General features: G+C 58.6%; 1 protein-coding gene across 5 annotated transcripts in view; it reads right to left on the bottom strand.

Moving 5' to 3' along the window:
- Positions 1-17,418, bottom strand: part of KCNIP2 (potassium voltage-gated channel interacting protein 2) — a 43,980-nt gene that overhangs the window by 5,103 nt on the left and 21,459 nt on the right. The window contains exon 2 of one of the 5 annotated variants that reach the window (XM_069019867.1): positions 649-748. The exons of 1 other annotated variant lie outside the window; for it this stretch is intronic. In XM_069019867.1, coding sequence (XP_068875968.1) covers positions 649-748 — 100 coding nt within the window. Of the gene's footprint in view, positions 1-648; positions 965-6,057; positions 9,713-17,418 lie in introns of those variants that run through there. 3 more of the 5 variants (XM_069019865.1, XM_069019869.1, XM_069019868.1) reach the window with 3 other exon arrangements.

Here is a 17,418-nt window from a genome sequence, read left to right as displayed (position 1 = left end):
TGCTCCCACCTTCATCGATGGCTTCTCTCCACCACCTGCCAAGCTGCACAACCCCTGCCTGCAGCAACCAGCACCCTTAGACCCCACTCAGCCAAGAGGGGCACATAGCCCCTCTCTATGGGATGGTTCAGACCCTGCCCCTCCATACTCACCTCTTCCCAGGGGGAATTGGCTTGCACTGTGGAGCGGGGAGAGATCCTGACCAGGGGCTTGGACTCACCAAGGGGCCAAGCACACCCAGTACAGGGGGTTAGGGGACTCTGCACTCACTCCCTGCTCAGACTCTTTCATCCCCCCATCACACCTCCATCTCCAAACCGACCCTGAACTTAGAGAAACAACCCCCCACCCCTTAGACTAGTGCCGGGAGGGCCCCACTGCCCTGAGCCAGCTCCCAAGCGGTTCCTGCCGCTGTGCATCCCATGGGAGTGATCCAGGGAGATGAAGAGGGAGAAAACCAGCCTGTGAGCCGGTAAAGACAGAGGTAGGTGCAGAGCCCATGGGATCGGACCCCTCCAGGGCAGGGCTGATCCTGACAGCCAGGGCAGGGGAGAGGTGGAGGCGTCCCCTTCCCGCAGGCAGGGCCAGGGCGGAGAGCAGGCAGCAGCACCGCCGGGGACAAACACACACAAAGGCAAGAAGAAGCACTTGCTTTCACTGAGCGAGGGGATGGATTTGGGCCGGCAGCAGGGCAGCAGTTTGAGGAATCGCTGCTTCAGCGCTTTTTTAGTTTGGACTGGCGGGTTGCCTGGAAGAAAGAAGGAGTCACCAAGCAGAAGAAGAGTTAACAGAGCATCAGCCCCCGGTCCCGACGGGCAGCAGGGTTGGGCACCCGGCGCAGGGTGATCTGAGCAGAGGCAGCACATGCAGCGTGAGGCTGGAGGAGCAGGAAGGCAAAACCCAGCCCAGGCTCTGGTCGGCCTTCCTGCTCAGTCCCAGGACAAACCCGGCACTGGAGTATCCATCCTTGGGGAGGATGGGGGCAACCCTGCTAGGCTACCCACACCCAGCGCCTCTGTACACCCCCATCATGCCGGGGTGCACTGGAGACTCCCAGGAGCCCCGAGAGTCAGGAAATGGCAGGGCCTGACTCTGTCCTTTAGCCTTGAGGACAAATACCTGCTCCCCGGGAATCTGCCCCGAGGGACTCTGCAGGGAGAAAGGGTAGGATAAAGCCCAAGAACAGCCTGTGGCTGAGCCAGGGCATTGCATCTTCCCCAAGCTCGGGCTGGGTTTGATCCTGCTGGCACCCAAGGGCTGAAGGCAAAGCATGCACCGGAACCCCCATGCAGCCCAGACTGCAGCATGCACCCCCACCCCAGTGCAGTGCTGGGACCCGAGCCCAGGGACCTGCTTTGAGACAGCCAGACGGGGAACGGGGCTCAGGGCTTTGCCTTGGCCAGGCTGTGGGGCTGGGTGAGGGACTACCCACAGCAGCCTGGCCCATGGCCATTGCATCCAAGTCGCCCTGCATTAATAGTAGGTCCTGTACTGACCCCACTGCCACCCCCTGTTCCCCCATTTGGGCCCCAGTGGTTTCACTCAGCCCCATCTCTCCCAGCTGGTGTTGCCCCATGGCTGCAGACCCCCTCCCTCCCTTCCCACAGTACCTCAAGCCAGCAAACTCAGCGCAGGACTAATGCTGCAGGTAGGGAAAGGAGGAAGAGGAGGGGATGAAGGCCATGCTGGGCTCGAGCCTCCAAGGGGAGGCAGGCACCAGCATGGGGACAAATGGGACGAAAGGTGCAAAGTCCCTTTGGGGCTCTGGTTTGTCACTGTGTTGGCTCCAAGCATCCTGTACCTCTGCAAGCAGCAGGTCACAATGTCTATGCATCCTGAGCCCCGGTTTTGGGGTTGTTTCTCTAGGGTTCTAGCAGATAGCTGCCACAGAAGCCCTTTCTCAGCCTTGTGGGGCTAAGCTGAGCCCCAGATGCCAGGAAAATGGTGTTCTGTGGTACCCAGCTCCAGGACAGGGATATGGGTAGGCAGGTTGGCCCCAAAGAGCCCACAGGCAGAATCTGGGAGCCTCTGAGCTCACACCAAGGTGGCTCCATCATTCTGAGGGATAGAGAATAGCTCCAGGAGGTCATGGTTCCAGCAGGACATCACACAAAGCCACTCAAAGAGGGTAAATTCTCCCCAGGGATGTGGCATCCACAGCAGGGCGACAGTGATGTGCAAATGTATAGGGATGAACAAACGCACCCCCTGGCATTTGTCAGGGAGTGACAGGGGCAAGGGTGAGGACCAGGATCTTGGCACTGGCAGAGCAGCACAACCTGGCTCCTGTCTGCTCCAGGGTTTGCAGGCAGGTGAGGAAAGAGGATTTTTCCTTCCTAGAAGTGGGCATCAGTTGTACATAAACCATGATTTTGTCCCAGCTATGCTTATAGGGTCTTAATTTGCAGAGGGAAAGGGAAATTGCACCTTTCAGCCTTCCAAGGATGCTCTGGGGCCAGGTGCCTCCAGCAGAGCTGAGCTGCAGGAAAAGACCTGGCAGGCAGAAGTATCCCCTTTGCTGAGAGGGAAGGGACAGGGTGGGCAGAGCAACACCCAATGCCAGGGTGATGGGCCCAGGAGGGAGCAGGGCAGGAGGGAAACCACACAGCGAGAGAGATGCAACAGAGAGTAAACTGTGGTTGGACTCACAGGGGCAGCAGGTATAGGCACGTGCAGTAGGTCAGGTCGGGTGCAAGTTACACTTTAGTTTGTTATAAAGAAGGAAAAAGAAAAAAAATAAGGAACATGGGCGTTTTCTCAAGGAGGAAACCGAAGGGGGCCCGATTCCAGGGTCCCCAGGGCAGGGGAGGGAGCACATTCAGCACATGCAGCTTCACAACAGGAGAGGGGTGACCAGGACTGGGGTTTTGCTGTCCTGGCTTTAGTGAACACAAGGGCTCTGCTGGGTCGGACACACCAGCCTCTTTCTGTCCCCAGCATCCAAACCACAAGCAAGTCTGGGAGCTCCCCCTTGCTGGGGAACAGCTCTGCCCGAAGATGAGGAGCAGAGCCCAGCCGTGTGCTGCCACTCTGGACACAAGGGACATTGCAGCACGAAGCCCTGTCCCTGCCAGCAACAGCTCCTTTTCCAGATGCTGCTCTGCTCTCCACCCTTCTGCAAGGGCCATCCAGTGGCTGGCAAAGAACAAAAAGGGCTGGCAGTCTTTTATCTGCGGCGGGAGGTCTGCGGGGTTAAGTGGCTTGTCGCTTCCCATGCATCACTCCACAGCTCGGCGACTTCGAAACACACACAAACTGAGACTCCATCCATGAGCAGCACCAGAAGGGGAAGAGATTTCACATCCCCACTTCCACATGCTGTTGAAATGAATCCCTAAGGCTGGCTCCAAGGGGACCTACAGTGGGTAGATCCCTGCCCCCAGCAATGATTGCCATCAGGATGGCCACGGACCACTTTGTATCAAGCCACCAGCAGCTGATGTGTCCTTGGGGGCTGGATCCAGCCAATGCCACCATGCTGAGGGTTACCCAGTGCTGGACTGACACCCCCATCCCACAGAGGAGCCAAGCCTGGACTGCTCCGTGGTCTCCCCAGAGGAAAAGCAGGACACAGAGTCAGTCTGATGCATAACAATGTCCCTGTCCTCCCATAGAGCCACAGCCACCAGTGCCCCCACAGTGACAGCTGGATGGGGAGACCAACCCACCCCTTCCATGGCACCCTCCTGCTAGAAATGACTCTGCAATAACAAACCAACAGGCAGTGCCAAAACTCCCCCATCACTGTCAGTAACCTGTCAATAAATGCTTGATCATGATGGGTGGAAAATGTGCTTCCCATGATAAGACCCCCACAGTGTCCCTAGCCCAGCTCCTGGGCACAGCACTATTCCAGGAGGGGAGCAGAGCACCAGCAGCCCACCAGTCACGCAGCACCCAGAGCCCCTGCTTGGCCCCGTGGGGCAGCATTGGGTCAGTTGGCAGGCCAGGAGGAGCTGGTATCCCAAGGCTGATCTGAACCCATCTGCCCCTAAAACCTGTGACTGACAGTCATCCCTGTGCAGGGCTCAGCCACTCAGGGAAGTACCCAGCCTCAGGCAGTGCCATCAACCACAACTCTCTGGGGTCTGCAATGAGGGTCAGCAGGAGGAAGAGTGAGTCCCCCCAGCCGCCCTGGGGAGGCCAGGATGTGTCCCACCAACAGCAGCTCTGCAAATGACCCTCATCAGTCAGCAATGCAGAGCCAAGTGTAGCAAAGGTGCCAGACAGTCATCCATCAGAGGAATGAAATCAGAGCTGCCATCTCCCGGGGCCAGAGAGTCCTTGTCCTGGGGGTGGGACAGAGCTGGAAGCAGCAAAGCTGCCAAGTGAGCTGCGGTTCATGGGACAGCAGAGGCTCAGGACCAGGATATTCCCCAGTACCAGAGGTAGGAACAGCTGCACAACCCTTGTACTGAGCAAACCCCAGAGGGAGGAGGTAGGGCCACGGGCCAGAATGGGCCACAGAGCCGAGTGGGGCTCACAGCAGTGCTGTCCCCACTCCCATCCCCAGCCTGTGACAGTGCTCCCAGATAGCCTGGCTGTGCCCAAAGGAGATGTTGCAGAATAATAATTTCTTCAGGCCACACCACATACAAAATGTTGCGAGCAGGGAATGGAACAGGATACACACCCCAAGGGACAGGATGGGACAGCCAGATGCATCACCCTGCTGCAAAACCCACACACAGGGACATATCCTGCCCCCATCGGCACCTCCTCTGGCAGCAGGAACCAGCACATCCAAGGTGCCAGAGGAGCTACCCAAAAAAATGCCTCAGCAGAGCAGCAGCTCCTCTTGGCTGCAAGCAGTGTGTTCCACAAGAGAGCTGGTGCTCTGCATACCCATTACCCAGCCATCCACACCCTCCACAGAAAGGCACAGGGACAAAGAGTGGATGTGCTTCAGCCACAGCCCAGCCAGATCCCAGGCAGCTCAGGGACATCCTCCATCAGAAGGGGGTTGAAAATACCTCCTGGGCATAGCACCTTCATGTCCTCCTCTCCCTCTGCTCTACTACTAATTGCTCCTCTGATCACTCCTATCCACACAGCTTCCCATTCTGAGATCTGGCTACCCGAGTGGATGTGATCTGCAGTCCCTTCATCTCACAGCATCCCCAGTGTCAGCAAGGAGGCAGAGAAGATGGCAGCAAACCAACCCCAAAACACATTCATGCAAAGTCTGTTGGCAGCCCTTGTCTGAGCTGGGACTGTCCGTGGCACAGTCGAGGAAGGCAGCCAAAGGAAACAAGACATCAGCACCATGCAGCTCCCTGCATTCCCACCGTCACCAGGCACAACCAACAGGTCCTGTATCCATTGCTCTGACATATTTTGGGTCCTCTTCTTTGGCCACATCCAGCCCTATCCTCAGTACCCACTTGCCAATCCAGGAAGCAAAACACCCACAGCATCCTCTTCCTTCCCCAGCCCCGGCACAGCCCTACAGGGAGGGCAAAGGGGCTCTAGCCTCTCTTCCCACATTTCCCCCATAGCCACCAGTTCCTGTAGCAGTGGGAAAGCTTTGCCCTGCGTGGTGCTGTACCCCACATCCCTGGCTCTTTTCTCCCAGCTCACACTTACCTCCTCAGCCGCAGTTACCTGCAGTCCTTTTCCCCATCATCTGACAAAGCCTAGCCCTCTGCATCCCCTTGCCCTGAGACTCCAATAGCCCAGACAGTCTCCATCCCCCAGCACCCCACACATCACTGCGTCCCAGTGCCTCAAGACCCAGATATCCCCCACCCTAATGCTCACAGACACCCTACATTTCTAGCATCCTGCACCCAACACCACACATTCCAATGTCCACAAATATTCCCACCCAATATCCTAACACTCTGAAACACCCCCAGACACCCCTACTTCCCCAGTTCCCTACATCCTAATGCTGCCAGACACTCCAATGCCCCCCTCCCCCCAAAAAAGCCCTAAACCACACTAATCCTTAAAAACTCCCCTAAGCACCCTGCAGCTCTTGGGATAGGAGGAGCACTTCCACCACAACATCCCCATCTCACTGCAACCCCATCCCCATCCCTGTCCCCATCCCACCTCCCCTGGTGAGGTCGATGATGCCCAGGGCATGGAGTATCTTGAGGCTGGAGCAGAGCAGCAGGATGATGCCCACCGTTTGCAGCCCCTGCAGGTCCCAGGGTGCCTCAGCCGCCATCCCCCAGACACGCAGCCCCAGCCGGCAGCTGCTCTGGCAGCAACAGACCCAGCAACGCAGGAGAGGGGAGGGCAGGGGAGGAGAGACCTGCCTTGGCCCTCCCTCTTCCTGACCTGGCACCCACTGTGGTCCCTCGGGACCACAGGCTGCAGAGAAGGAGAGTCCACGGAACTTCCCAAGGGACTTAGGGATCAGGTCTTCCCCAAGGCACGCCTGCACTACACAGCCTGGCACAGGTACCTACAAAGGGGTGCAGAACTGGCACCAGTGGGTACGTGGAGGTGGAGGAGGATCAGCTGCACTGACTTCCACCCCAACAGCAGCTTGTGGTGGCACTGGAGCTGAGCAGTCTGCAGGGACCCTCGAGCTCATCACACACTACAGGGATACTGCTGCCACCAGCCCAGGGACCAGCTCTGCCGAGGAAATCCCCTCTGCCGCATCACAAACCATCAAACCTTCCCCCCAACAGTGTCCCCACCTTGCATGGCAGGAGTTCCCTGCCTTGGAGCTCAGCCTTGTCTGCTGATCACCTCCACAGACATCTGCAACCCTCATCTCTTTCCTCTTCCTCTGCATCACTGCACCAGCAAGTCAGTCACAGCCACGGCTGGGGGCTGCCAGCCCTGGGTACCTTGCTTGCTGCTGGAGAGAAATGTGCTCCACAGGGTGCAAACGTGCCCCACAGGGTGCTGCCTGGAGGGAGGGCAGCACGTCGGGGATAGCCAGGGTGGGTGCTCCCCACAGCCCAGCCAAAGTCCTGCTTTGAGGGCAGCAGGACAGATTCCAGCCTGGCAACAGTGGTTATTAGAAAGTCTCTTTCTGGCAGCTGTCTATGCACCTCTCACCTAAAAGCTGCTTCTGACGAGGCCACCTCCTGCCCCAGCAGCACAACAAGCCCCAGGGCAGGCACCCATGGGGGAATGAGACATTTTCCTGTATCCCTGGGAGGGGATGCTGCAGCCAAGAATGGATGGCACATCAGATGTCCTGCTACCTGCGCTCCGGGGACCATGGACTCCATACTACCTAGAGCCCAGTCCAGGGCACTTGTATTCCCACCTGTGCCCAGTCCTGGGGTCTAGTCCTGCCCCTCACAGGGGAGAGGTGAAGGAGACCCCATTGAGCTCCCACAGCACCCTGCAGCCTAACACAACCCTGCACTAGAGAGTGCCAACTTCTCCCACTGCACTTGAAGGTTTCACCCTCCCCCAACAGAGCAGGGCTATAAAGAAAGGCTGTCCCAATGGGCTCCTTTGCTCTCTAGATTTCTTGCTTTTTCTCCAGCCTGTGATTTTCTCACTTCTCTGTGGCTAAGTGGTCTCCTGCCCCTCCATCTGCTGGCTCAGAGCCCATCCTGGGACACAGTGGGGGCCCTGCTCCGTGTCCAGCTGGGTCCCCTTGCTCCCCTCTCCAGGCACATCAGCAACAGTAAGAGCAAATCAGGCCAGAGGGAATCAGGAAGGAAGAAGTGTGAAAAGTGATTAACACAAGGCCGGAGGGAGAAGAGATTCAACAAGCTAATTAGCTCTGGCTGGGCTGAGCAGGATGTGTCACCATGCAGCAGCAGAGGCACAGGGTGCACTACAGGTGCTGTGGACCTTGGGGAGCTCAGGGCTGCCAGGAGAGCCAACACATCCTGCCCAGCCCTAGAGCCTGGCAAACCTGCTAGCTCTTGGAAAGGCAAGGGTTAAATCCACTGCATATGGGGAAATCTCTGGTGCAGCCCAGCCCAGGGAACCCCAAACTTCAGCCTGGAGTGTCTGCAGCTGTTATGGGCTAGATTTCGATGCTCCAAGATCTACCCCCCTGCAGCAAGCTCACCTTGACCTCTGGGGTCTGTCAAACCCACCAGGCTGGATGATGCCCTGAGCACAGGCACCAAAGCATCAAACCCCGAAGGGCCAGTCCCTCCTGCAGCCAAGACGCAGCACTCCTGCCAAAGAGGTTCCTGGAAAGCAGGAGGAATCAGGGCTTGGCACGGGACTTTGCTCTCGCCAGCACCTTGGGGATGCTTGCTTTCTCCCCTCTCCAGAGGGACCCTCACCCTGAGCCAGCCATGAGGAGGTGTGCATACTGCTCACTGCCACCACCCTCCTGGCACCATCTGGGGTGCCAGTGGCACCCAGGCATGATGCTGCTCCCTCCTGTTTCTCCCCAGATTCTGGAAGGGTTTGGCACCCTCCCAGCCCTACTTCTCTCTCTGTATCCTGAGCTCTGCAGCAGCAGCCTCCAGGGAAGGCAGAGGCCAGCACACCCCATGTTGGGGGCTCTCCAAGGCACCCCAAATCCTGCCTGCCCTCCAGCACGTACCCTGAACAGCCAAGGCAGGAACAGCCCCGGGCAGGCACCAATTATCCTGCCGACAGCAATCTGCAACTTCATTTAATATTAATCTGTGGCTGGGCTACGCGGGTGGCTCTCCCTCCTTTTCCCTCCTGCCATCCCTCCTCCCAGCCAGGACCGATTGCTCTGCGCTGAATTATTGATGCTGCACTTCAAGAGGCAAAATTGATAGTGTTTCTCTCCACCTGCCCCATCCTGAGCACTTGGCCAAAGCAGGCTCTCAGCAGGGGTCTGAGAGCCTCCTACCTGGGTCTGCCAAGAGATGTTCAGGGCTGGGGACAGGCACGATGGCACAGGGCAGAGGCAGGGTAACACAGTCCATCATTGATTATCCAGCTGGTAAACAATGTCAGTTCCAGCACTGATCACCCTGAAGATCCTGGAGCACAGTGCACTCATGGGAGGTGCTCCATTGCTGCTGCCAGACGATGGCTGTGCCTGTGCCACCAAGCCTGTGGCAGGATCCAAGGGGGTACAGCGCCAAGCAGACAGGACAAGGGGTCGCAGACAGTCAGCACTTCTGTCCAAGCCCTTTCTCAGCAAAGTGCCAGCTCCAAATGAAGGATGGGGTGCTTGGGGCCTCATCCAGCTGAGTTTGGGAATGCAGCAAGCCTGGAATTCCCCCAGCATCTTGTTGCAAGATGCTCCCACTGAACCATTCCCCAGGCTTAGAGAGATTGGCTTGGTCCCCTCTGGAGCTGCTCCATTCCCAGCCCATCACTGTGGTGTCACGACACTTCCCAGCACAATCTATCCATGGGATACAACCAGCACAGCCTGTGCAGACAAACAGCCACGGCAGGGGACCAGCAGGGATGGGGCAGGGAGAGCATGGGCCAGCAGCCGGGACAGGGGAAGCATGGCCAGCAGCATCGATGGCTCCGGAGCAGGTGGCAGAGCCTGGTGTCCATTAGCAGACCCGAGCCATTAGTGTTTGGTTTCAGGCTCTTTGCGGTCTCTGGGCTGTCACTGTTGACCGAGCCACGGCTTGTAAACAACCCCTGGAGGGGCACACTATTTTCCAGCCCCAGACACTGTCTGGGACCTTCCCTGGAGAGCAAAATCCTACCTGCTGCCTCTCAAGTCAAGAGGGGAAGCAACCCATGCAACAGCATCTCACCCCCATCCCAAACCACTGTCATTCACACACAGGACTCCTCATACAGTGCCCAGGGCTCAGCTTAACCTCAGCCAGTTTCTGTCCCTCAAGTGACATGTTTCCCTCTCCTCTGGGCCACTTTAGGCAATGGGAGTAATTGCTGGCAATCCAGGGCACCTGGATCCCATTCCCACCCTCACAGCTGGGGCGCATCTCCAGCAAAGCCAGAGGGAACTGCGGCTCCTCAGCCTGAGAGTGTGGGTGGAGGGGGACAGGCATGCCCCGTTCCTTCTGGAGGGGTGACAGATGACCGGGACCAGGGTGGACACAGGACAAGGGTGGACACAGGATGTCCCGCTCTGGTCCATGCTAGGCAAAAGTCAATTGCAGGCGGACAAGGAGTGTGCCCCAGGAAACAGAGGAGCCACACAAGGCAAGGAGCAGCCCCTGCCTTGTCCTGAGCCCCTCAGCAGGGTTGCTGCAGGGGCTGGGGGCTTTCTGTCTCCACTCTTTCCATTGCACCTGGGAGCTGCAGAACAGCTACAATCAATGCCACCGGTTCTGGCACAAAGCTTCGGGCAGCTACAGGGGGAAGCAAAAACACTGGGAAGGGGTAAAGCAGCATCTGGGGGAGGCACCTCCAAATCACCAGCAGAACTGGGGAGGGGGAATCCACCCTGGGCACAGTCATCATGCCCTCCCCTGGCACTCACAAGGCAGGATGTCTGTCAGTTAGGTCAGCTCCTGCCTCAGTTTTCCTCCTGGTATGATCCACCTAGGAGTGCATCTGCCGCTGGAGCACAGGGACTTAGCAAGCAGTTAAGCACCCATCTTTCCTGTCCGATCAGGTTCACAGGGTTAGAGGGAGAGATCCCCCTGCTCTGCCCCCCTCCCTCCCTCCCTATCCCCAGGCACAGCCAACCGCTAGGTGCAGCCTCAGGGTGCTGCCTGCTCCACTGCTTGTGGAGGGGAGTATTCACCACTACACCCAGCCCATGTGGGAGCCAGTGCTGGAGAAACAGAGTGGAATATCCCAGGGCACCAGTAGACCAGGGAAGTTCTCTGTCTCCTCCTCACACTGTGCATGCCCTGACAGGGGCTGGGCAGGCTGCGGCATCCTTCAGAGAGGAGTGTACAGGCATGGGCAGGGGCTGGGTGGGACCCTTCACACCCTGGGAGCCCAGGGAGCACCCAGGCAAGCAGTCCTGACCTCCCTCCCACCACACACAAAGCAGAGTACCCCGAGTGGATCCAGACTCTGCCAAGTGTGTCCCATGCACACCACTCAGCGCCTCGCACAGCCCATCCATAGCTGGACGGCTCCCTCTGTGTCCTCCCACCCTGCCCAAGGGTCACAGGGGGCCTTGGGGAGAGCCAGGAGCAGGGAGCCCAGCATGCACCCATCCTGCCTGAGCCTGGCTGCTCTGCAGCCTGGTGCTGAGTCCAACATCTCGTGTGCAGGGTTGAGGTGACCATGGTCTCTGGGAACACCTTGCTCCTGTGGAGGGGCTGCGAAACACCCTAGTGCCCACATATATGCTCACGCACAGTCCCAGCCCACAGCACTCCAGCACACATCAAAGTCACCACCACACAGCAGACACCCTGCCCGCCCTGTCCCCTCCCCATATCCCCAGCCACTGGGACAGGCAGGATGCTCTGCTCCTTGCACCCTGTGCCCCTACAAGCAGCCGACGGACACCATGTCCCAGGACTCTCTCATGGATGCAGCAGCCTTGGAGCATCCTCGGGGGCACCTCTGGACACCCACCACCTGCCCCTTGTGTCCCCGAAGGTGACAGCACCGCCCACACCCGTTACCTTCCAAGGACACAGGCTCGAAGAGGCCAAATTGCTCCAGCACCTTGACGAAGAGGACCAAGACCACCAGCACTGCAATCATCTCAAGGCCTTCCAGGTTCATGGTGGGGGTGTCTCATGGCCCCTCACCCCCCAGCCCTCCCCACCACAGCCCTTGAGCCCCCTCACCCCAGCACATCAGCCGCCAGACCCTGCATCCCAGGGACACCTGCCTGTGTCCCTGGTGGGGGTTCAGCTGCCACCCCCTACTCAGGGGCACCCGCCATCAGCCATGGGCGAGTGAGGGGTCAGCGCGGGGCTGTGGCGGGAGGCTCAGGGAGCCACGGCCGAGAGCCCAGGCAGAGCAGGGCCGTGCCTGTGAGTAAGAGTGGAGAGAGGCCAAGTGGAGGGAGGCGTGGGGGGTGGTGAGGATGGGGGGGTCGAGGGGGAAAAGAAGGCATGCCCTCCCATTCCAATGACACCACCTCCATCGATTTGCTTAATGCAGTTGCTAAGGGAACAGGCCACAGATATTAAAAGGCACTCGGTTCCCAGGGGGGGACACGGGGAGGGGCAGGACGCTGGGCACTGGCAAAACATCCAGGATGGGGATGACTCAGGTTTGTCCTCTGTGCCCCAGACATGTGTCTGCCCCATGGGGACCAGCTTGGCTGAACACTTCAACGTCTCCCTCCTGGAGAATGTCTGGGGCAACAACTCCAACTGCCCCATTTCCAAGCAGGCAGATGGCTCCACCTGTTTTGCTACGAACACCAAGGGAAGATGGGGAGCAGGTCTGGGAGAACAGGCTGGGAGCAGAGGCTCTGATGCAGGATGCCCAAGACACTGCCAGACCCCCAAGTGGTGCAGCAATGAGCAGGAGAGGAGGAGATGCAGGGGCTAGGAACCCAGCCAAGGTCACAGAGCAGCTGGAAACAGAGGGTGACCCTGGCATCCATGTGGCTCGAGCACATCCACATACAGCCAATGGGGCTAAACTGAGTTCTCCTGCTCTTTTTTAACAGCACTCCAGCCCTTGCCTGGCTGTTTGATCACAAGCCACAGGGACCACCGGGGGTCCAGGTGCCTGCGGTCACTGCCTATCACCAGGGGTCAGCACCCCTTGTGGTCTTCCCCCAGGGATGCCACCGGCACTGCCCATCTCCAGGTGGATAATTCCCACATGGCATACGATGCAAGACCAGTCCTAACTCCAGCACGAGTGTGGTAAGCAGGGAGCAGGGCTGCCCCCATGCCACTGCTGCCCCCCACCCTTCCCAGTTCGCCCCAGGAGCAAGGCCAGCTGACACAGCTACAGCGGGGTGGCCATCTCCAGGCTATTGAGCAGACCCCCAGCAAGAGGTCCCAGCAGGGCTGCCCCACGCCAGTCTCCCAGGAAACCCCATTACCGGCCCAGTAGGCTGCAGGTTTGTCCTCTGGCAGGGGATGGAGAGGGCTGGTGTGTCAGTCCCAGGTTGTGGCATAGCCTGGCTATTTAGTGGCTCCATGCCACTGGGCTCAGCATCTCCTGCCCACCTGGGGCACGCTCCCACGGTTGTTCTAACACCAGCAGAAGATGCCAGAGATGCATCAGAGGCCTCCTGGGGAAAGAGCTGAAAGTCTTCCCTCAGGAAACATTCCTCAGGCTGCAAGTTTTCAGACCTGGCATTTCCTTTATTTGGAAAGAGGTGAGTTTTCAGGCACTGAGACTGGATTTCATGTGTCCGCCTCCCAGTTTTGCCCTCCAGTCAATCCCTCCAGGCTGGGGTGGCACAGACCTGTTGCACTCCTGCAGGAAGTTTCCCACTGATGTCAACTGCATTTTTAAAGCCACTTTTCCTGCTGAGCCCCAGTTACAACCCATCCTTTCCTCAAGCCTCCAGCTGCTCCAAGTGCCGATGCCTGCCCTGCAGGCCATGAGTCTATTTTTGCAGCCTAATTTTGGCCAAACATAGAGGGAGATGAGCCCTTCCAGCCTGATCCAGAGGGTTTAGGGCAGCTTCTCTGCAAAGGGAACCTGATCAGCCCATGTGAACGGGCCATCGTCAGCCCCTCATGTGTCTCTGGCAGCATCGTGGGATGCTGGGGCTGAAGGGCACAGTGGCAGGTCAGTCATGGAGCTTCCCCACCTGCCCCTGTGCCTCTCCCGTGCCAGCCATCCTCTGCAGCGGAGCAGTGATAATTCTCCCACTGGCCACCATGTCAGGATTACATATTTCCATGCTGGAGCCATTAATAAAACCCTCCACTGTTTGCTGCCAGCATGACACAGAATCCCACCAGGACCGGCACAGGCACCCGGCACTGGTCCCATGTCCCACTGTGACACACTGTGCCCAGCTCCCAGCACCACCAAACTCCCCACAGCATATTCCCAGAGCATATTCCCTCCAACCAAGGGCAGCCCCAGATGAGCCAGGTGTGACAAAGGACCACCCCTTCACCTCACCAAGGTCCCTGGGGATGCTACTCCATCTGGAGCTGCCCCCAGGATGGAGGAGACACATGGGACCACACGTGGGACTTCACCAATGGAGCCAGACCCGCAGCTGCCTGCAGGGGATGCTCAAAAGCATACATACCCCACCAGAAGTGTGGGACAGGGCTTTGCCCCCCGTCCCACTGAGGGGCATTGCTCCCAGGGGTGCTCCTTGCCCCTGCAGCCAGTCAGCGTTTGGCCATGCTGTGCGAAGAGCCTCAAGGCCCTGGCTGAGCTGTGCAGAGAGAAGTCTCATGGATGGATGGAGCAATGCACACCCCGGGCAGGAGAGGCTCTGCACGTTCCCGGACTCGTGATGCCAGTTTCACCCCTCCTGCCCTGCTCCTTGCCTTGGAGTCTCACCCTGCAAACCTCCGGCTCTCACACCCCCCTGCAGCGGGGCTTGGAGAGACCCTTCACCGGGGAAACTGGGACCCCCACCACATCCCAGAGCTCCCCAGCACACCAGCTGAGGATCAAAGATGTGGGTCACGCCCAAAGGGACCCAGAGCCCCAAAATGCAGATTGAGGCCCAAGCATGAGCCCTGGGCACCCTACAAGAGCGGGAGGCTCCAGAGAGTCCATCTGCATCCCCACCTCACAGCAAGGGGCAGCAGTACCTAAACACAGGCAGCATGGTGGACCCCAGAGCAGCCCTGGATAGAGCCCTGAGCCACAGCTCAGCCCCGGGGCTGCCACCGGCTGCTCTCACACACAGCAGAGAAGGGCCAGGAGGAACAAATGAAGTGGCTGAGGAGGAGATGGAGGTCTCTCAGAGAGGCAGAGAGGGAGTCCCCAGTCCACCTCTCCCACACCAAAGTGGCTCGCCTCACCACTTGTTTTGTGGAAGTGGATGGGGCGGGCCACCCTGTCCCCCCATGTCCCCAGCCCCGTACCTTCAATGCCACTGATGATTTTGAAGCAGCGAGTGGTGAACCAATAGGAGATGAGGAGGAGGATGGCAATCAGGGAGGCATAGAGCAGGCTGTCGTTGTGCAGGGATGTCCTCTCCATGGCTCCATCCCCTGTGCCTGCTCGCGCCCCCAACCCAGCCCCGCCGTGCTATCTGGGGCAGCCCTGTCCCGGCAGTCCCCCTGCCAGAGGAGCCGGCCACCGCGGGCAGGGAGGCGGGGGGCCGCACGGGCAGGCAGGCAGGTAATTGGGAGCGTTGTGTGAGAGCCAGGCTCCCAAACCAATTACCTTAATTGTGCTCAGACAGCACATGGCAAACAGTTAAAAATAACCCTCCTGGCCCGGGGGGAGAGTGGCACCATCAGCCAGGAGAAGGAAGCAGGGGGCAGAGAACAGACGGGGCTCGTTACACGTGTGGCTGTGTCTCAGTGCCATGGGGCCAGCAAGGCATCACCACAGCCCAAGGGCTGCTCTGAGTTCCCTGATGACCTTGGGATCCTCAGAGCTCAGCCCCTTGCTGCCACACGACAGGTGAAGCTGGGAGTCCTGGAAACGGGGCTCCCTTGGGAGTGATGCTGCCAGGATCTCTGCTGATGCCTGTGTCCGTCCTTGCTCCAGACACGGGGCCTTGAAGGAAGGTGTCTTTGCAGTTCTGCCATCCTGGAGAGCTGGGTCTGGCAGAGAGGCACTGGTATCTCATTCTCTGTGTCCCACAACAGCACCTCCCCAGGGGTGTCTGCGATCAGCATCTGTTTTTCCCAGCCTGGGGTCAGAGCCAACCAGCCTGGTTCCTGCTCTGTGATGCTGGGTGCATTTAGACAGTGCCACTGTGGGTTTGGGCACACTCACTCACAGATCCCAAACCACGTGGGATTAGCTGCACCCATGCCTGAGACACTTCTGGTCACTTCACAGCACTTGGCCCTATCTGCTGCCCCATGGGATATATGGCTGAGGAACACACTGAACCCAAGTGTGTCATCCCAAACCCTCTTTGCATACAAGATGTCCCATCTCTACCCTGTACCCACATCCAGGGAATGTGGCCACCCGGGTGTGGGTGAGGAGTACAGCACTGCCCCAGCTTTGCCCCTTTCAGGGAGCAGAATCCAAGCATCCAGATCCGTCTCTCCCTCCCTCCCTTCTCTCTCCCCCAAGATCAGCTGCTCTGAGGATCCACAGGTGACACAGGACAGGTTGGCAAAGTGTCCATGGCTCAGCACTGGAGAGAGCAGCAGGCCCTTAACATTGCCCCAGGACCAGCTATGCCAGGACAGGCAGCCCAGGCTGGCACTGAGTCCATGCTGCCTGTCCCACTTTGGGCTGTAACAATAACAGCCATGAAGTTATACCCACCCAGCCACCCTCACCCTGGATCTCAGGTGTTGCCCAGCAGCACAGCCCTGCCACAGGGCTAAATTTAAACATCCCGCCAGCCACCTGCTGGGTGGTGTATAAATAACCTATGGAGTGGGGTTTCTTGCCCAAAAAGCAGCTCCATGCACACAGCATGCCACAAGCACACATGGGGCAACACCCAGAGCCATCAGGTAGCAGGTCCCTGTCTCCATCCTCCCAGCACCACCAGCAGCTGGGGAACTGTCCCCAGCTGCAGGATGGAGCAGATGGGGACGGAGCAGGGCAATCATCCATCATCAAGGGACCTGTCTCTTCAGGAGGGGACCATGCATCTTGACTGTGGCCAGGCTCTGCCCTCCATGAGAGCCACCCCTGCCCTCCATGAGAGCTACCCCTAAAGTGCTCTTCACCCAGTGCTGCAGGGTGTTAGGGCACTACCTCCACAAAATGTGCCATAGGACCTGCTGGGCCACAATGAGGTGATGGTCCCTCAGCACAGCTGGGCAGCTGCTGCCCAGGTCCCTTGGGTGCTCCTGACCTGCTGGGGGGCCAGCCTGATGGATAGGAATTTCTCCTTTTTTTTGGTTCTCGGGGCCATCATCCATTAGGGAGAGTTAAATTTAGGTTAAAGCTGATCCCTTATTACCTTGCTGCTAATCAGAGCGCGAGCAGATTATTAATAAGCACATTAAAATATTGGTGAAATGCTATTTTTGGGAGGTGAAGTCACAGTTTTAATCTGGTTAATTGATTGAGTCATTTCTCTTTCCCCTCTGGCGACCCGTCCTTGGCCAGCTCCCCAGGGCACCCAGCCAGGGGACCCCTTACCCTGGGCCCACCCGGTCAGGCACCCAGTGCCTTCTACGGTGAGCTCCATGGGACCTCCTTCACCTGTGCAGGAAGGACAGAGGGTCACTGCCCCCCAAAAGGGAATGATGGGGTAGGATAGCAGCCGAAGTGGGGTCAGTATCTTGGTGACCCAAGGACTGGAGCAGCAGCTGGGGAAGAGGGGATGCTGCAGAGGGGAGAAGGCTGTGCAAGCCCCACACCCAACTCAGAGCTGCCCAGCTTTGGGTTTCACCCCACTTTGGCCGGTCCCAGAGCTTGGGAGAACACCAAGAAGAGGGTGAGGGTAGTCAGAGCCCCATAGCCAGCCATGCCCTCTGTGCCCATCCCAGTCCCCTGCACACCCAGCAGGGCTGTAGGGAAAGCCCTTGGTCCTGCTCAGCACCACACATGGCCACTCCA

Source organism: Aphelocoma coerulescens, chromosome 6 (genome assembly GCF_041296385.1).
Source record: "Aphelocoma coerulescens isolate FSJ_1873_10779 chromosome 6, UR_Acoe_1.0, whole genome shotgun sequence".
NCBI lineage: Eukaryota > Metazoa > Chordata > Aves > Passeriformes > Corvidae > Aphelocoma > Aphelocoma coerulescens.
Note: the sequence above shows the minus strand (reverse complement) of the source record. Positions and strands in the feature narration are given on the sequence as shown.